Raw genomic sequence first — 21,572 nt, 5'->3', positions numbered from 1 at the left:
CCACATAAAAACACTGTGCGAGGAACCTGTGCTGTGCTTTCCAACTTCAGAATAGCGTTTAAATACGTGGATTATGAGATATTCAAGAAATTGTTCACGACCTTCGTGAGACCAAAGTTGGAATATGCAGCGGGTGTATGGTGACTATATAGCAAGAAGCACATCATTAAACAAGAAAAATGTACAAAGACATGCAACTAAATGCCTTCCGGAGCTGGGAAACAAGAGCTACGAGGAGAGGCGTTAAATATATAGGCATGCCAAATCTACAAGACAAAAGAAAAAGAACTGATATGATCACTACGTACAAAATAGCAACAGAAATCGACAAAATTGACAATGAAAAAAGTTTGAAAATTGCAACTTAAGAACAAGAGGACAAAGATTTAAGCTCAGGAAACAAAGCTGCAGAAAAAACATCAGAAAGTTTACTTTCGCAGAGTGGTAGAGTGTTTGGAACAAGTGGAGTGGTGGTGGAGGCCAAGACCGTCAGTAGCTTCAAAGCGCTGTACGACAAAGAGTACTGGGAAGACGGAACACCACGAGCGTAGCTCTCATCCTGTAACTACACTTAGGTAATTACACTATAGTCACCCCATCCACTTCAATTACTTACCTAGTATTATTGTTAATATTATTGATGTTACCGGCAGTAATATTAGCAGCGGCGCTATATTATATGTTAATTGATTCATTCTATTTATTTGTATTATAATAAAGCGTTCAGAGGCCGCAGCCACCAATCACAACACCATACAGACAGAATAAATGGCAATTCAGATTTGCAAACTTCCTTGATACATTTTCACTGGACAATATATAAATACACAATCACAATCCTATATACACAATCCCTGCATGATCTCTCAGGCCTTAACTGGTCTTAAGCAGCTAATCTTGAGCATCTCTTAGCGCTCTAGGAAATGGAAAGCAAAACTGTATATCATGGTCGACGGTGCCGGCCTCGCGTCCTCTTGTGAGGTTCCATCTTGCCACAAGTGGGTCGCGTCCCGTACCCGTCTGCTGAGCGGAGGAGACCCAAATGTCGAGTACACAATGTGTCAACTTTGTGAAAGAGAAAACATGCACTCTTGAACATTATATTGTAGAATGTCCCATATTGACTGACTTTCGCCCTCCTGGGCTAAGGTATGCTGAACTGTGTAATTACTATATGAGTACTGGAACACTTGATGATATATTGGACTTGTATCCAAGATTGACCATGTAATATATCAATCATACAATGTATATATATGATGTAACTATATAACCTGAGCTTGTAAAAGCACCTTAATAACCTTCTGTGATTAAGTGCTTAATTGCACACTAGTTTCTCTGTCAGCTATCTCACCCTGTCAGAGTAAGAGAGACAAATGTATGTGAATGCATGTGTGTGTATATATGTATATGTATATGTACGTATGCGTGTGTGTGTATGTATGTATGTGTATAAGGTACATATGGAAACTGATCAGAATTACATTTTACCTTTGTAAATGCCATTAATGACACTTCGAACACTTTATGTAGGGCATACGTAAATCTGTGTAATCTATGTACTTACGTATGTATGTTAGCTTAGCATTTTAAAAGCACCGAATCACCTTCTATAGTTGATTGTTCAATAAATCCCTGAACTATATATTTAACAGATCTCTAACCCTGTCCATGGAGGACAGAAGAAAATGTATATATGCTGGTTAGCATTGTAAATGTGTGGCCACGTCTGTGGTAGAAAATTATAATAAAAAAAAGCGGAGGAGATTTTGCTCGCGCCATCCAGATTAGAGCAAACGTTGTAGCCACGCCGTCTAGAGCTGCTAGGGGTAGACCCGAAGCTTCTGGTCTCTGCGATGCTTGCCAGAAACCAGGGACCCTGGGCCACATATCCCAGGCATGCCACAAGACACACGGGGCTCGGGTGAAACGTCATGACTATATCACCCCGGTTCGTAGCCGGCCGCCTGCGGCAAAGAGGTTTCGAGGTGGAACGTGAAGTCCGTATACCGGATGGAGGGACCTTCTGTAAGCCCGACATCATAGCTGGCAAAGGTGACGCGGCCTTTATATTAGACACCCAGGTCTCTGCCAATAACTTCCCACTCTCCCGTCCACATCAGAGCAAGTGCAACAAGTACGGCACCCCAGAGATCCTTCAAAAGCTCAGGGAATATACCGGGAAGCACACAGCATCCGCCTCTTCCATAACCCTTAATTGGAGAGGAGGATGGTGCAAGGAGAGTGCGTGTGGTCTACAGGATATGGGACTAACCAAGAGCGACCTTGAGATCTGCTCTGTGAAAGCCCTGACCTGGACATATTCCATCTACACAATATGGTCCAAGACCACACCTAGGGGCAGACCACCTTAGTCCCTGGATCACCGTGCACAGGGTGCATAAGGGTTAATATAGCCTCGCTTAGGTGAACCGCAGCCAGGATAGCTGGCAGCCAACTATCTAAGCAGAGTCGTCATCTGGAGTACCACTTCTCTAAATGGTGTCTCAAGAGGGTGGATGACCTGGTCGGAGCCCACGAGTTATTATTATTAACATCTTTATTGACAAAATTAATTACAATTTTGCCTAATGTGAGGATTTTGATAGTCTTATTAAAGTGAGGATAATGCTGGTATTCACTGTCACGCAGGACAGAGGGTCATACATAAGACAATAGGTCTAAACTGTAGGCTGAAGCACATATATATCATGGTTACAATCAATGTTTTAATATATGGATATGTGAAAACAACTTTCTATTGTGCACTGTCACACAAGGGCAGGGATGGGTTCATAAGTGATGCAGCTTAGAAGTAATATAAATAAAAATTGTTCTTCATTCTTTAAAATGGACAAGCAAATTTTGGGTAAATTGTTAGGTGTTCTGGACGACATCCTGAGTCAATAAAATAGTTACACAGTTGGTGGTACAAGAGGCCAGGAGGTCTAAAGTCCTTTACGGTTTCACATTCATCAATATAGTGTTCTAGTGAATGCATTAAAGGTTTATCACAGAGTTTACAATCTGAGTATTCTGGTTGTGGCTCAGCCTCACTAACCTGGCAGATGTGTCTATAGCCAAGGCGAATTACAGCAATGACTACATCACATTGCCTGGTCCGGTTACTGTGCTGACCATACAAACATACAAATACCTATTACAAAAATTGTCATAACTTTTAATACTGCAGCTTTCAGGTCTCTGGGCATTTCTTAGTTCTTCTAAATCTGAATTAATTTCTTTAATTTGTATGTTTCTAATAACTGCATTAGATAGTCCAAAGTCATAATCAATGTTTTCTTTCCTGCAAGCCTCATTGGCCAATTGATCTACAAAGTCATGTTTCCCAACTCCAACATGGGATGGGATCCACAAATTTTAGACAAGAGTTATTATCATTGGCAAAAATTTCATTCCATTTAATATTAGAAGCTACTTCAGACATACATTGTGATGGGTTATTTAAGGACTGCAGAGCACTTTTAGAGTCACAGAAAATAACTCCACCACCATTGAGCTTAAGGTATTCAGGGGCTAGATAAATGCCCAATAGCTCGGTCTGTGTCGTGCTTGCCCAGTTGTTCAATCTCTGGGTACTAGTCATGATCATTTCATTCCCTTTATACACTGCACATGCACAACCTGTTCTACCAGAGCCCACGAGTGGGTAAGGCGGTGGCCGGAGGATATCATGCGCATACATGATATCCCGCTCCGGGGGCTTGTTAGGAGCTTCCACTATGAATAGTTTTTTCATGTATGCCAATGTCAAGTCACCAATCCTGCCGCTTAGGCAGCTTGTTGTTTTGCCTTCAGCTTTAGTTGTTTTTAATGATATGCTGTGCACCTCTCCCTTTGTGTGCCGTGTCCCATTTAAGAAAATCCAAAAACAAAAGAATTTTCCATTTTGTGTATGTTATTTTCATGTTATTACTGTGTTATTATTATCATCATCTTAACTCTTGTGGGTTGTGATGAGATCTGCCATTTATGTGTATTTTAGTTTGTGTTTGATAGGGAATTAGGTATGCTTAGGGGCGCCTTCTCGCCATGCCCTGTGGCTGGGGGGACTGGTGCCCTGAAGCTACATAAACACCCTATACCCCGTCCCCCCCCCCCCCCCCCAAGTGGCCAGGGGAGTTACGGGACAACAATAAAACCATTACAAGCCAAACATCTTCAATAAAGACTTCTCAACCTGGTGTTTCTCTGCAATGAGCAGCGTTGCCAGCATGTTGTGTTGTGTTTAAACATGGGGAAAACAGCCGGGGCCACCGTAGGGCCACCATAGGGCCACCATAACCAGGGCCACCATAACCAGGGCCACCATAGGGCCACCATAACCAGGGCCACCATAACCAGGGCCACCATACCAGGAGCCACCATAACCAGGGCCACCATAGACCCCCCATACCAGGGCCACCATAACCAGGGCCACCATAGAGCCCCCATACCAGGGCCACCATAGAGCCACCATAACCAGGGCCACCATAGAGCCCCCATACCAGGGCCACCAAAGAGCCCCCATACCAGGGCCACCATACAGCCCCCATACCAGGGCCACCATACCAGGGCCACCATAACCAGGGCCACCATAGAGCCACCATAACCAGGGCCACGATAGAGCCACCATAACCAGGGCCACCATAGAGCCACCATAACCAGGGCCACCATACCAGGGCCACCATAGAGCCCCCATACCAGGGCCACCATACCAGGGCCACCATACAGCCCCCATACCAGGGCCACCATAGAGCCCCCATACCAGGGCCACCATAACCAGGGCCACCATAACCAGGGCCACCATAGACCCCCCATACCAGGGCCACCATAGAGCCCCCATACCAGGGCCACCATAGAGCCACCATAACCAGGGCCACCACAGAGCCCCCATACCAGGGCCACCATACAGCCCCCATACCAGGGCCACCATACCAGGGCCACCATAACCAGGGCCACCATAGAGCCACCATAACCAGGGCCACGATAGAGCCACCATAACCAGGGCCACCATAGAGCCACCATAACCAGGGCCACCATAACCAGGGCCACCATAGAGCCCCCATACCAGGGCCACCATACCAGGGCCACCATAGAGCCCCCATACCAGGGCCACCATAGAGCCCCCATACCAGGGCCACCATAGAGCCCCCATACCAGGGCCACCATAGAGCCCCCATACCAGGGCCACCATAGAGCCCCCATACCAGGGCCACCATAGAGCCCCCATACCAGGGCCACCATACAGCCCCCATACCAGGGCCACCATAGAGCCCCCATACCAGGGCCCCCATACCAGGGCCACCATAGAGCCCCCATACCAGGGCCCCCATACCAGGGCCACCATAAAGAAAGACTAACAAGAGACACCACAGCTACCTGTCAGAGCGTCACAGGGTCTAGTCCTCACGGGCCGTCTTCCCCTCTCTCAGTACTCCCACAATTGACCATCTTTACCTGAAATGCAAGAAAATACAATGTTACAATTACTGAGGTGTACATACCCTGTACAATGAGTGCTTCTACATCATTGTAAATGTACACCATTAACAAGATTATTGTAATATTACCATTAATGCGTGTTCTCTCTAAGGTTAGTTTAGTGATGGAAGGAAGTAATAAGGAAATACATTATAACTTGTTACATAAATTATACATTTCAACTAAATATTAAATCGTTGTTTAAATAATTTACAATACTTACAATAACTCTCCCACGTTACAATACCTCTCCCAGGTTAACAAAACTGAGCAGAAGGAACGAAACATTGTATAGAGGGACCATAAACAGCAGGGCCATGGAGAGCTGTTGTATAGTGGACCATAAACAGCAGGGCCATGGAGAGCTGTTGTATAGTGGACCATAAACAGCAGGGCCATGGAGCAACCCGTTCTCGCACTTTCGTATAGTCAATATTGACTTATTAAATACGTGCATATGTGACATTCCGAACATATTAGTTTACCTTGAAAAGCTTCATAGAAAACACCGACCTTACCTAACCTTCTTAGTATGTTAAGATAAGCATCTTATTGCTTCATAATTACAATTATTATTTAACTTATTATAGGTATAGGTTAAGCAATAATTGTAATTACGAAGCAATAAGATGCTTATCTTAACATACTAAGAAGGTTAGGTAAGGTCGGTATTTTCTATGAAGCTTTTCAAGGTAAACTAGTATGTTTAGTATGTCACATATGCACGTATATAATAAGTCAATATTGACTAAGAAAGTGCGAGAACGGGTTGCATGGAGAGCTGTTGATAATAGTGGGACCTTAAACAGCAGGGCCATGGAGAGCTGTTGTATAGTGGGACCATAAACAGCAGGGCCATGGAGAGCTGTTGTATAGTGGGACCATAAACAGCAGGGCCATGGAGAGCTGTTGTATAGTGGGACCATAAACAGCAGGGCCATGGAGAGCTGTTGTATAGTGGGACCATAAACAGCAGGGCCATGGAGAGCTGTTGTATAGAGGGATCATAAACAGCAGGGCCATGGAGAGCGGACAGTGGGGTTGAAGGACTTGAGTGTGAAGAGTGGTGAAGACAACAAGAGGTCATCAAGGATATCATCAGTATACCTCATCACAGCTGCAGCTCCACAACTCACTCCAGTACTAATGACAGGGACAACTTTGTTCCAGCTTATTTGCTTAGAAACTCTTAAGTCTTGATATTATATGGTAATATATTGTCACGATAATCTCTCTAGTAAGAGATTCGGCCTGCTCCATCATCACCTATTCTATCATATCACGTATATATATTCAAGAACTGCAGCCACAACAACAACAATTACTTTCCAGACGTCTAGACAGTACCACCAGTATCCCCCCCTACACCACGACCTGTCACCCCACCTCACGACATCTCAAACAAGCAATTAAAGTGAGCTGGTTCATAGTTACTCACGACTACCAGCGCCACCTGCACGGCCGTCGTCGTATATATATATAGGGCTACCGGCCTAGCCCACTACGATTCAGATTACTCCCGAGTGCTCTACTGAGTAGACCTGTTGACATACCTCGGTGTGGTAACAGAGCTATTCAGTCTGGCTCATAGTATTCCGCACCATATTTTATTTGCACATTAACGTAACGTAAATTTGATTGTTCATCTTGTTTGTTTTGCACTCTTTGTATTAGAGCCAAGCCTGGATATTATTTTGTTTTGTAATTTGTTTAACTTCAGTTTTTTATCAAAGTAAAGTATTTTTAAATGTTTTTTCCTTCTGTCTTATCCTACAGTTACCTCACCGTGAAGACAACTTGCAGTTTAACTTTTTTTTCCCATTTTTTTTTTTTTTTTTTACTTTTGTTTTATGCAACTGGCATTCCATCTGCCTAGAGAGAGACTACAATACCACCTATTTTTCTCATCACAATATATATACATAGCCTATTAATTGTAAATGACTCAATATGTGATTTGATAATTTTTTCACCAATTCTATTCTGCATTATGAACTTGCAAGGGGAAAACTTGTCGAGAATATCATACAAAAATCAAATTGCTAGTTAAGTAAATGATAGGTTGATCAAATATGGGACTCTCTCACTGGCTTACTAACGAGCCAATCAGAATTTCGTGGACTCTACCGTAGACTTCGTGTAGGCGCTAAAAAGGTACTTACCTCCCTATTTTCTCTAGTAACGTTTAAGAAAAAAGAGATATATATTAATAAGGTATATATTCAGATTACTTACATTCTTGTAAAGCCACTAACACGTATAGCGTTTCGGGTAGGTCGTTAATCGTAATTTTCCTTGGAATACACAACCTGTCCTCAAACCAAGTCCATTCCATCCAGCAATCGATCCCAAAAGATACCTTCATAAATTTTAATATTCTGTTCATTCAAAACATGAATTTTCTCAAATATAAATTAATATTATAATATATTAGCATATTGTGCATATATAGGCATGGGTTATGTTAGGTGTTTAGGTTCTGTTGGCAATTATTTGTATTTGCAGTACGTGGGTGAAGCATCTACAGCGTTGTGGTTCGAACAAAATTCGTCAGTGAAGCACTTGTTCCGGAAGTGTTCGGACGAAATCAGTTGTGAGTGTTGTGTAAACCGTTTTTTATTCCTAAACTGCTGGGGTTTGATGGTTGTATGGAATGGTCTTTAGCCTTTGTTTATGAGGACAGGCTGGGAATACGACTCACAAAATTGTTTAACAACCAGGTACCCATTCACTGCTGGGTGAACAGAGGCGTACAATTAAGGACTGGTGCCTAGCCATTCCTCCCCCGACCAGGATACGAACGCAGGCCAAAATTCTCTCGAAGCGCAAGGCAGTGTTTTACCACTGAGCCACTGGGACTGTTATATAGCTGTATATATAAATATATCAACAAAATAGAACACGAAATAAAGGATATGAATTGGACAAGTTTAGACTTAGGAAAGACCTGGGTAAGACTGCCTTGGGAACATTGGTGATTGGTGGAACAGATTATCGGGTCACGTTACAGACGTGGGATAACTTAATTGTTTCACGCGTAGGTTACACATATACATGAACGAATTTTTGAGGATACAATAGGAGCTGCCTCCTATGGGTCAATAGGTCTTCTGTAGTTTCCTAACTTCATATCCTCCTTTCTATAGTGTAATATCGGAAGTTCTTGAACTGCAATAAAAAAGAAATAATTGGTTGCCCAAGATAACAAAAATAGAGGAAGTTAACTATTTTATAAAGCTGGAGATCAATGTATTGAAAAAAAAAAAAAAGAGGAATACAAAAGTTTGCACAGAAGACGTTAAACTCAAGGGTGGCACTGTTAAACCACATATTTTCTTAAGACAATGACATTGGCAAGCGTTGTTCTGTGGACTCTTCTCCACACACTATCAAATTATTTTTTAAAAAATGTTATTCAAATTTATATTTCTAAATCTGAATTCAGAACTTTTGAAATGTTATTGTATTTAATGTCCGAAGATAGCCAAATATAATGTGTGTGTATATTCACCTAGTTGTGTTTACGGGGGTTAAGCTCTGCTCTTTCAGCCCGCCTCTCTCAATCAATTGTTACAAACTACTAACTAAATTTTCCTCACACACACGCACGCACGCGCACGTACACGCACACTCTTTGTCCTTGACTTGTATACCATGCAAGGTGTTGAAGAAGATCGTGAGAAAAAACCTAGTAACACATCTGGAGAGAAGCGACTTTGACAACCCATCAACATGGGTTCAGGGAGGGTAAATCTTGCCTGACTGGCTTAATAGAATTCTACGACCAGGTGACAAAGATTAAGCAAGAAAGAGAGGACTGGGCGGACTGCATTTTCTTGGATTGTCGGAAAGCCTTTGGCACAGTACCGCATAAGATGCTGGTACATAAGCTGGAGAGACAGGCAGGTGTAGCTGGTAAGGACCTCCAGTGGATAAGGGAGTACCAAAGCAATAGGAAGCAGAGAGTTACGGTGAGGGGTGAGACCTCCGATTGGCGTGAAGTCACCAGTGGAGTCCCACAGGGCTCTGTACTCGATCCTATCTTGTTTCTGATATATGTAAATGATCTCCCAGAGGATATAGATTCATTCCTCTCAATGTTTGCCGACGATGCCAAAATTATGAGAAGGATTAAGACAGAGGAGGACTGCTTGAGGCTTCAAGAAGACCTAGACAAGCTAAAGGAATGGTCGAACAAATGGTTGTTAGAGTTTAACCCAAGTAAATGTAATGTAATGAAGATAGGTGTAGGGAGCAGAAGGCCAAATACAAGGTATGATCTGGGAGATGAAATTCTTCAAGAGTCAGAGAGAGAGAGAAAGACCTGGGGGTTGATATCACACCAGACCTGTCTCCTGCAGCCCATATCAAGAGTACAACATCAGCAGCATATGCCAGGCTGGCCAACATAAGAACGGCATTCAGAAACTTGTGTAAGGAATCATATATACCACATATGTCAGGCCAATGCTGGAGTATGCAGCCCCAGCATGGAGTCCATATCTAGTCAAGGATAAGACTAAACTGGAAAAGGTTCAAATGTTTGCCACCAGACTAGTACCCGAGCTAAGAGGTATGAGCTGCGAGGAGAGACTACGGGAATTAAACCTCACTTCGCTGGAAGACACAAGAGTTAGGGGGGACATGATCACCACATTCAAGATTCTCAAGGGAATTAATAGGGTAGATAAAGACAGTCTATTTAACACAAGGGGTACATGCACTATGGGACACAGGTGGAAATTGAGTGCCCAAATGAGCCACAGAGATATTAGAAAGAACTTTTTCAGTGTCAGAGTGGTTGACAAATGGAATGCATTAGGAAGTAATGTGGTGGAGGCTGACTCCATACACAGTTTCAAGTGTAGATATGATAGAGCCCATTAGGCTTAGGAACCTGTACACCTGTTGATTGACGGTTGAGAGGTGGGACCAAAGAGCCAGAGCTCAACCCCCACAAGCACAATTAGGCGAGTACACAGGAAGCAGCCCGTAACAGCTGTCTAACTCCCAGGTATCTATTTATTGCTAGATAACAGGGGTATCAGGGTGAAATAAAGTCTGCCCATTTTTGTTTCCGCCGGCGCCAGGAATCGAACCCGGGCCACAGGATTACGAGGTCCGCGCGCTGTCCACTTAGGTACCAGACCCCTGTACTCACCTAGTTGTACTTGCGGGGGTTGAGCTCTGGCTCTTTGGTCCCGCCTCTCAACTGTCAATCAACTGGTGTACAGATTCCTGAACCTACTGGGCTCTATCATATCTGCATTCGAAACAGTGTATGGAGTCAGCCTTCACCACATCACTTCCTAATGCATTCAATTTGTCAACTTGTTAACTACTCTGAAACTGAAAAAGTTCTTTCTAATGTCTCTGTGGCTCATTTGGGTACTCAGTTTCCACCTGTGTTCCATTGTTCATATTCCGCCCGTGCTAAAGAGTTTGTCTTTGTCCACCCTGTCTATTCCCCTGAGAATTGTGTAGGTGGTTATCATGTCTCCCCTTACTCTTCTGTCTTCCAGGGACGTGAGTTTCAGCTCCTTTAGCCTTTCGCGATCCTCATAGCTCATACCTCTGAGTTCCGGGACGAGTCTGATGGCATACCGCTGAATCTTCTCTGGACCAAGGATTCTACAAGCCCATTACGTACGTGTGCGTGCGCGTGCGTGCGTGCGTGTGTGTGTGTGTGTGTGTGTGTGTGTGTGTGTGTGTGTGTGTGTGTGTGTGTGTGTGTGTGTGTGTGTGTGTGTGTGTGCGCGCGTGCGCGCGCGCGAGAGAGAGAGAGAGAGAGAGAGAAAGTAATTAGTGCAAACAGCCAAGACAAACGTGTCAATCAACTAGACCAAGACAATTATTAACGACACACACACACACACACTGACGAACTAGCCAAACACGACAACACACAAACACCAGGAGTGATCAACGGGTCAAACACATTCATTACTGATACCCCGAGGCTCACGTGACTGGTCAGCAAGCTTTGGCTTACACCACTAGGCTGTAGAGCGCCCTACACTCTACACGGTCACCCCTACACCCTGTAACATGTCTGACCCCCCCCCCCCCTTCCCCTTAGAGTTCACACTCAGGGAAGCTTTCTCCAAGAGGTCAGCCCACATGACCTCCGGATTATCTTGTATGTTGATTAAAAAATTCCTGGGTTAGTCTTAGTCAGCATAGTTTCAAGTACGTAATATTTCATGATACTCTTGTCAAACATTGCAAGGGAATTAGACTCCAGATTCTTATGTGTGTAAACATCCATGGATCTCCCCCTTTTGGCCAGGTCAGAGGTCAGTCACACACGTAATTAATAACTCCTCTCTTGTGTGTATGGTGAATGTCAAACAAGCTTAATTGAAATATTTTTTAAGTGTTTGTGCACGTGTGGCCCGACCCCCCCCTAACATTTCTGATCTAGGTAGCAACAGTAAATCTTCCCCTCCCCCTTTTTCGAGGGTATATATTGGTCCTGTAGAGACTTAGTGAGAGAGTGCGGGACACCAGGATCGAAAGCGGGTCTGTGAAGAACATCTCAGCCAGGGAGAGACAGAGGTCTTAAGGTAATGTGTGTGTGATCTCTGAGGTTTTGTTCCATGTCCAAATTTCTTAACTTTTGGCCAGTGTTAGAGTAGTATTTATGAGTTGTGATTAGCATAATTTTGGTATCTCAATAAACTCATGTTAAATTTCCCGTCTGTGTCAATTGTTGAATCCTCTTAGCCTTTTGGATATAGTGGCTAACAACCATCCCATAATTAATGACAGTCAAAGAAAGTACTCTCCAAGTCAAGCAATGTTTCTTGTCTCGTTGCTTGATATAGTCCCAATGGTCAAAGGCAGATGGTGGCAGCGTATTAATCCTGTGTAGCATTTCCTTGTTGGCAGTGTACCTTTTGGTTCCGGTGTAACCATCATATGTCAGCTCATATTACAGTGTTCAATAACAGTGTTACCAAGTGCAACTGATAGGAAGTGTTACTCAGGATTAGCAGTAGTGTGTACATTATTAGTTTAGTATCTATTATAGTGGTGTTACAATATAGCTTGGGTGTTTCAACCCTACCAGTCGCTCCTACACCCTACCAGTCACCCCTACACCCTACCAGTCACCCCTACACCCTACCAGTCGCTCCTACACCCTACCAGTCACCCCTACACCCTACACAGTCACCCCTACACCCTACCAGTCACCCCCTACACCCTACACAGTCACGCCTACACCCTACACAGTCACCCCGACACCCTACACAGTCACCCCGACACCCTACAGAGTCACCCCTACACCCTACACAGTCACGCCTACACCCTACACAGTCACCCCGACACCCTACACAGTCACCCCTACACCCTACACAGTCACCCCTACACCCTACACAGTCACCCCGGCACCCTACACCGTCACCCCCTACACCACCTGCGCTACACCTGAGGTAGGACACACCAGCATGCAGGCTCACCCACCGACACACCAGGGGGCGTGAACACCGCAGGGAGCGGCGTCTGTGGCCACGCACACATATATTACACACAACCGTGGACATCTTCAAGAGAAAACTGGACGGTTTTCTAAGAGAAGTTCCGGATCAGCCGGGCTGTGGTGGGTACGTGGCCCTGCGGGCCGCTCCAAGCAACAGCCTGGTGGACCAAACTCTCACAAGTCGAGCCTGGCCTCGGGCCGGGCTTGGGGAGTAGAAGAACTCCCAGAACCCCATCAACCAGGTATCAACCAGGTACCAGTCCTGGGGCTGGGGGCTCGTGCGAGTCCTGGGGCTGGGGGCTCGTGCGAGTCCTGGGGCTGGGGGCTCGTGCGAGTCCTGGGGCTGGGGGCTCGTGCGAGTCCTGGGGCTGGGGGCTCGTGCGAGTCCTGGGGCTGGGGGCTTGTGCGAGTCCTGGGGCTGGGGGCTTGTGCAAGTCCTGGGGGGGCTTGTAATTACCTTAGTGTAGTTATTGGATGAGAGTTACGCTCGTGGTGTCCCGTCTTCCCAGCACTCTTTGTCATAAAACGCTTTTGAAACTACTGATGGTCTTGGCCTCCACCACCTTCTCCCCTAACTTGTTCCAACCGTCTACCACTCTGTTTGCGAAAGTGAATTTTCTTATATTTCTTCGGCATCTGTGTTTAGCTAGTTTAAATCTATGACCTCTTGTTCTTGAAGTTCCAGGTCTCAGGAAATCTTCCCTATCGATTTTATCAATTCCTGTTACTATTTTGTAACAGCGCACAAGCCCCCCAAGGACTCTACAAGCCCCAAGGACTCTACAAGCCCCATCGCTCCCTACTGGGCCCGTCCTCCTAAGCTTTCTCAACGTCAAGAAACAGTCGTACTAAGGTGCCCTTATCCTAACCTACCAGAGGACCTAAAGTAGAAACAGGACAATGTCTCAATTTCGCGAGCCAGAACCATGTTTTAGTACGACGATTTCACGCCTTAGGGAGAGTATAGGTCAACATGCGACACTATTAGCATGGGTTAAGTAGGCCTACCCTGGTCCAGGGTAGGCCTACTGGCGGGGTAACTGTCACCTCCAGACTGATCAATATCCTGCAATAAAGCTCTGCAGGATATTGATAACTAACACATTAATATAAACACCCACACAACTATTATATATCGCAAATTTATTATATATTTTTTTATTAGCTGGCAAAGTCGTCGAGTAAGTGGCCCAGAGAACTGGTTTAAGTGGTCCGTTTCTGGTGACGTTAGCACCATGTATTGTGAACGTTGTGGCAAGAGCTGTGAACGGGCTGGTGCGGTAAACAGCTCACTCCACCTTGGTAATTAAGTGAGTAGTAATTGTGTGGTTTGGGAGAGCTACTGTAGAGGGATGTGGTAGTGTTGGTGTGGGGGGTAATATGTGGGCTCAACACCGTCCTCAGTGTGAGGGGTAATATGTGGGCTCAACACCGTCAGTGTGGGAGGTAATATGTGGGCTCAACACCGTCGTCAGTGTGGGGGGGGGGTAATATGTGGGCTCAACACCGTCGTCAATGTGGGAGGTAATATGTGGGCTCAACACCGTCGTCAGTGTGGGGGGTAATATGTGGGCTCAACACCATCGTCAGTGTGGGGGGTAATATGTGGGCTCAACACCATCGTCAGTGTGGGAGGTAATATGTGGGGTCAACACCGTCGTCAGTGTGGGAGGTAATATGTGGGGTCAACACCGTCGTCAGTGTGGGAGGTAATATGTGGGGTCAACACCGTCGTCAGTGTGGGGGGTAATATGTGGGCTCAACACCATCGTCAGTGTGGGAGGTAATATGTGGGGTCAACACCGTCGTCAGTGTGGGAGGTAATATGTGGGGTCAACACCGTCGTCAGTGTGGGAGGTAATATGTGGGCTCAACACCATCGTCAGTGTGGGAGGTAATATGTGGGGTCAACACCGTCGTCAGTGTGGGAGGTAATATGTGGGGTCAACACCGTCGTCAGTGTGGGAGGTAATATGTGGGGTCAACACCGTCGTCAGTGTGGGAGGTAATATGTGGGGTCAACACCGTCGTCAGTGTGGGAGGTTATATGTGGAGTCAACACCGTCGTCAGTGTGGGAGGTAATATGTGGGGTCAACACCGTCGTCAGTGTGGGGGGTAATTTGTGGGCTCAACACCGTCCTGAGTGTGGGGGGTAATGTGGGCTCAACACCATCGTCAGTGTGGGGGGTAATATGTGGGCCCAACACACCGCCCCAGTACAACATACATAGTGGTAGTGCATACCTGGACCATATATGTACCTGGAGAAGGTTTCTAGAGTTCTACTCCCGGAGCCCGGCCCGGGACCAGTCTTGAGTTGTGATAACTTGGTCCACCAGGCTGTTGCTTGGAGCGGCCCGCAGGCCCACATATCCACTACAGCCTGGTTGGTCCGGCACGTCCTGCAAGAACTATCCAAGTGCTTCTTAAGAGTGTAATCGTCTTGGCGCAGCACCCCGCTCACACCACCACACCCACCCACCGTCTGGGACGCCACACCAGGCCACCAAACACGGCTGGAACACACCCTCAAAACTCTCGATACACGCAATACGCGGCCGCCACAGGCGCGCGCAATACGCGGCCGCCACAGGCGCGCGCAATACGCGGCCGCCACAGGCGCGCGCAATACGCGGCCGCCACAGGCGCGCGCAATACGCGGCCGCCACAGGCGCGCGCAATACGCGGCCGCCACAGGCGCGCGCAATACGCGGCCGCCACAGGCGCGCGCAATACGCGGCCGCCACAGGCGCGCGCAATACGCGGCCGCCACAGGCGCGCGCAATACGCGGCCGCCACAGGCGCGCGCAATACGCGGCCGCCACAGGCGCGCGCAATACGCGGCCGCCACAGGCGCGCGCAATACGCGGCCGCCACAGGCGCGCGCAATACGCGGCCGCCACAGGCGCGCGCAATACGCGGCCGCCACAGGCGCGCGCAATACGCGGCCGCCACAGGCGCGCGCAATACGCGGCCGCCACAGGCGCGCGCAATACGCGGCCGCCACAGGCGCGCGCAATACGCGGCCGCCACAGGCGCGCGCAATACGCGGCCGCCACAGGCGCGCGCAATACGCGGCCGCCACAGGCGCGCGCAATACGCGGCCGCCACAGGCGCGCGCAATACGCGGCCGCCACAGGCGCGCGCAATACGCGGCCGCCACAGGCGCGCGCAATACGCGGCCGCCACAGGCGCGCGCAATACGCGGCCGCCACAGGCGCGCGCAATACGCGGCCGCCACAGGCGCGCGCAATACGCGGCCGCCACAGGCGCGCGCAATACGCGGCCGCCACAGGCGCGCGCAATACGCGGCCGCCACAGGCGCGCGCAATACGCGGCCGCCACAGGCGCGCGCAATACGCGGCCGCCACAGGCGCGCGCAATACGCGGCCGCCACAGGCGCGCGCAATACGCGCCGCGATAGCACGCGCAATACGCGCCGCGATAGCACGCGCAATACGCGCCGTGATAGCACGCGCAATACGCGCCGTGATAGCACGCGCAATACGCGCCGTGATAGCACGCGCAATACGCGCCGTGATAGCACGCGCAATACGCGCCGTGATAGCACGCGCAATACGCGCCGTGATAGCACGCGCAATACGCGCCGTGATAGCACGCGCAATACGCGCCGTGATAGCACGCGCAATACGCGCCGTGATAGCACGCGCAATACGCGCCGTGATAGCACGCGCAATACGCGCCGTGATAGCACGCGCAATACGCGCCGTGATAGCAACTGGTAAAACAGCAACACACGCGTTTCATTTTCTCAAACTGAATCTAAAGAGCAAAGTAAAATCTGGATCATAAATCATGTTTAGCTCCGTCTGCCAGGGCACTGTAAAGGTGCTCCCCTGCCTCCACAAAGGTGCTCCCTGCCTCCACAAAGGTGCTCCCTGCCTCCACAAAGGTGCTCCCCTGCCTCCACAAAGGTGCTCCCCTGCCTCCACAAAGGTGCTCCCCTGCCTCCACAAAGGTGCTCCCCTGCCTCCACAAAGGTGCTCCCCTGCCTCCACAAAGGTGCTCCCCTGCCTCCACAAAGGTGCTCCCCTGCCTCCACAAAGGTGCTCCCCTGCCTCCACAAAGGTGCTCCCCTGCCTCCACAAAGGTGCTCCCCTGCCTCCACAAAGGTGCTCCCCTGCCTCCACAAAGGTGCTCCCTGCCTCCACAAAGGTGCTCCCTGCCTCCACAAAGGTGCTCCCTGCCTCCGCACAATTTCACTTACCTAGCTGGACTTGTGGTCTGATCTCTTGCCTCACCGTGGTCAACCTGCCCCTTACCCTTCAGAGGTGATGGTGCTCTACCCATGGGCAGCGTCCCCCCTTGCCTTGGTCTCACAGCTCTTCGCTCCACCTCTCCACCTTACCTTTCTGCCCCTCCACAACTCCACCCCTTCACCGCTTCACTTCCTGCATATGCTAACTCTCCCTTCTACCTCACCCCTCTCATTCCTGCGAACTCCCTCTCTCCCTCTCCCCACTCTCCCTGCCTCTCCCTCCCCTGCTGCCAGGTCCCCCCAGACGTCTCCTACCCAACGAGGTTGGGGAACAAAAAGACGTGACCAAGATTAAAGTTTGCTCAGGGTAAATATGTTAATGTTTGTGTGAGCGCAGGGGTGCATACATGTTTGCTTGTACTCACCTATCTCTGCTTGTACAGTTTCAGCTCTTGGGTCCTGCCTCTAAACCTCAGGCCACTGGTGTATCCCCGTTTCTCTGCCCTTCATGAACTATTTTACCTAAATTTTGAATCTGTATATTGAGCGTCTTCCCAAAAATTTTACCACATTCAATTTATTCACTACACTATTAACTATATTCACGACACTATTCACTATATTCACTATAGTGTAGTGAATATAGTGAATAGTAGTCACTATATTCACTACACATGTCACTATTCACTACACTATTCACTATAGTGTAGTGAATATTGTGAATAGTAGTCACTATATTCACTACACTATTCACTAGTGTAGTGAATATAGTGAATAGTAGTCACTATTCACTACACTAGTCACTATATTCACTACACTAGTCACTATATTCACTACACTAGTCACTATATTCACTACACTAGTCACTATATTCACTACACTAGTCACTATGTTCACTGCACTAGTCACTATATTCACTACACTAGTCACTAAATATATTTAAAACTCTGTGGGGGTCATTACGGGTACTTTGTTTCCAAATGTTAACAGTCATTATCTTTCATTTCTTTATCCAAGAGTATTTTGTATGTTACAATCACGTCTCCCCGATTTATTTGATCTTCCGGGGAAGCGAGTCATTTAGTCACTCCTTGTAACTCAAGCCTCTCAACCCTGGCACTAATGTGGATATATATACAGCCTCGCTTTTTGTTTACCACAAATACTTACTCCCAAGCTGATGCTGCATTTTATAAAATTGGTCTGACATATGTGGCATAGAGGGTCCTGAACGGTATGTGACAGAGGGACCTGAACAACATGTTCAGGACCCTCTATATCACATTGTTCAGGACCCTCTATATCACATTGTTCAGGACCCTCTATATCACATTGTTCAGGACCCTCTATATCACATGTTATTCAGGACCCTCTATATCACATTGTTCAGGACCCTCTATATCACATTGTTCAGGACCCTCTATATCACATGTTATTCAGGACCCTCTATATCACATTGTTCAGGACCCTCTATATCACATTGTTCAGGACCCTCTATATCACATGTTATTCAGGACCCTCTATATCACAACATGTGATATAGACGGTCCTGAACGACATGTGACATAGACGGTCCTGAACGACATGTGACATAGACGGTCCTGAACGACATGTGACATAGACGGTCCTGAACGACATGTGACAAAGGATCCTGAACGACACGTGACATAGACGGTCCTGAACGACATTGTTATGATTCCTGAAGGCAGTTCACAAGCTTCCTTCTCCAAGTTTCCAGCTTCACTAATTTACATTTACATAGATACTAATAACTTGACCAATATTTTAGTTGCTGGAGTGTGTATGCACATACTCACTTAGTTGTGCCCTCAGTGTCAAGTTTTAGCTCCTAAGCCCCGTCATGCCAGCTATCGACTGTTCAATATGATCTCATTCACATGGAACTGTGCAGTTTGCTTCCACAATATATCCAGTTTGAACAGCTCCTGGGGTGATAGAAATGATCTTACACTGATCAACTTCCAGATATCTCTCTCTCTCTCTAGTTCATTGTGGGTTTCGACCCACGTTCCTATACTTTGTAATGTATATATTTAAAGAAATAGCTCTTTCTAGTTTAGTACACAAGTTCACTACCAATATGCTAAACATATTTCTTGCATCCTGTTGATTCACATGCCTCACATGAGTACCTCACATGCCTCACATGAGTATGTACTCACAGAGTACGTATACTCTAGCTGATGCTCACAAGCGTCGCGCAGTGGTCTCAAGGCCTGCTACTTCACGTTCCTTAATGCTATTCTTATATTTGAAGGTTTTGCATATGTTGATGTTATTCTATTTGTGTGAGCCTCTGATGTTAAGCTGGGAGGGGGGGGGGTGTCTACTCCCAGGACCTTCCCTTTTGTTGTTTCGTGTGTGTGTGTGTGTGTGTGTGTGTGTGTGTGTGTGTGTGTGTGTGTGTGTGTGTGTGTGTGTGTGTGTGTGTTTGTGTGTACTCACCTATATGTACTCACCTATATGTGCTTGCAGGATCGAGCATTGACTCTTGGATCCCGCCTTTCGAGCATCGGTTGTTTACAGCAATGACTCCTGTCCCATTTCCCTATCATACCTGGTTTTAAAATTATGAATAGTATTTGCTTCCACAACCTGTTCCTGAAGTGCATTCCATTTCCCCACTACTCTCACGCTAAAAGAAAACTTCCTTACATCTCTGTGACTCATCTGAGTTTCAAGCTTCCATCCATGTCCTCTCGTTCTGTTACTATTCCGTGTGAACATTTCGTCTATGTCCACTCTGTCAATTCCTCTGAGTATCTTATACGTTCCTATCATGTCCCCCCTCTCCCTTCTTCTTTCTAGTGTCGTAAGGCACAGTTCCCTCAGGCGCTCTTCATACCCCATCCCTCGTAGCTCTGGGACGAGTCTCGTTGCAAACCTCTGAACCTTTTCCAGTTTCATTATATGCTTCTTCAGATGGGGACTCCATGATGAGGCGGCATACTCTAAGACTGGCCTTACGTAGGCAGTGTAAAGCGCCCTAAATGCCTCCTTACTTAGGTTTCTGAATGATGTTCTAACTTTTGCCAGTGTAGAGTACGCTGCTGTCGTTATCCTATTAATATGTGCCTCAGGAGATAGATTAGGTGTTACGTCCACCCCCAGGTCTCTTTCACGCGTCGTTACAGGTAGGCTGTTCCCCTTCATTGTGTACTGTCCCTTTGGTCTCCTATCTCCTAGTCCCATTTCCATAACTTTACATTTGCTCGTGTTGAATTCTAGTAGCCATTTCTCTGACCATCTCTGCAATCTGTTCAGGTCCTCTTGGAGGATCCTGCAATCCTCATCTGTCACAACTCTTCTCATCAACTTTGCATCATCCGCAAACATCATGTAGGACTCTACGCCTGTAAACATGTCGTTAACATACACAAGAAATAGAATTGGTCCCAGCACCGATCCTTGTGGTACTCCACTTGTTACTGTTCGCCAGTCCGACTTCTCGCCCCTTACCGTAACTCTTTGGCTCCTTCCTGTTAGGTAGTTCCTTATCCATTCTAGGACCTTTCCCCCCACCCCCGCCTGCCTCTCGAGCTTGAACAGCAGTCTCATGTGCGGTACTGTATCAAAGGCTTTTTGGCAGTCCAGAAATATGCAGTCTGCCCAACCATCTCTGTCCTGTCTTATCCTCGTTATTTTATCATAGAATTCCAGAAGGTTTGTTAGGCACGATTTCCCTGTCCAGAACCCATGTTGATGTTTGTTCACAAACCTAATGTTCTCCAGGTGTGCAACCAGTCGTAGCCTAATTATTCTTTCCAGTATTTTACAGGGGATGCTTGTCAGTGATACAGGTCTGTAGTTAAGTGCCTCCTCCCTATCTCCTTTCTTGAAGATCGGCACGACATTTGCCTTCTTCCAGCAACTGGGCAATTCTCCTGACATAAGTGACTCATTAAAGATCATTGCCAGAGGCACGCTGAGGGCCTGTGCTGCTTCTTTTAGTATCCACGGTGATACTTTGTCTGGTCCAACTGCTTTAGTTGCATCTAGAGTTGTCAACTGTTTCATTACCTCCTCTGCTGTCACCTCTATATCTGATAGTCTTTCATCTAGGGTAACCCCTTCCAACAATGGGAGCTGCTCAGGCTCGGTAGTGAACACTCCATGGAAACTGGCATTCAGTGCCTCGCAGATTTCCTTGTCACTTTCAGTATATGCCCCCTCTGTCTTCCTTAGTCTTGTCACTTGGTCGTTCACCGACATTTTTCTTCTTATATGACTGTGTAGTAACTTAGGTTGTTTTTTCGCTTTGATTGCAATATCGTTCTCATAGTCCCTTTCCGATGTTCGTCTTATGTTAATGTAATCGTTCCTAGCTCTGTTGTATCTGCTTCTGTTGTCCTCTGTTCTTTGTC

At 47.0% G+C, this 21,572-nt stretch overlaps 1 protein-coding gene across 1 annotated transcript in view; it reads left to right on the top strand.

Annotated features, from left to right (window-relative positions):
- The first annotated feature begins 1,934 nt into the window (after window positions 1-1,934).
- LOC138367396 (uncharacterized protein DKFZp434B061-like) overlaps window positions 1,935-21,572 on the top strand; it is a 78,261-nt gene continuing 58,623 nt past the window's right edge. Inside the window, exon 1 of the mRNA XM_069329039.1 lies at window positions 1,935-2,137. Within this exon, the coding sequence (XP_069185140.1) occupies window positions 1,935-2,137 (203 nt within the window). The remainder of the gene's footprint in view (window positions 2,138-21,572) is intronic.

The sequence above is a fragment of the Procambarus clarkii genome, chromosome 22 (assembly GCF_040958095.1).
Source record: "Procambarus clarkii isolate CNS0578487 chromosome 22, FALCON_Pclarkii_2.0, whole genome shotgun sequence".
In the NCBI taxonomy this organism is placed as follows: domain Eukaryota; kingdom Metazoa; phylum Arthropoda; class Malacostraca; order Decapoda; family Cambaridae; genus Procambarus; species Procambarus clarkii.
Note: the sequence above shows the minus strand (reverse complement) of the source record. Positions and strands in the feature narration are given on the sequence as shown.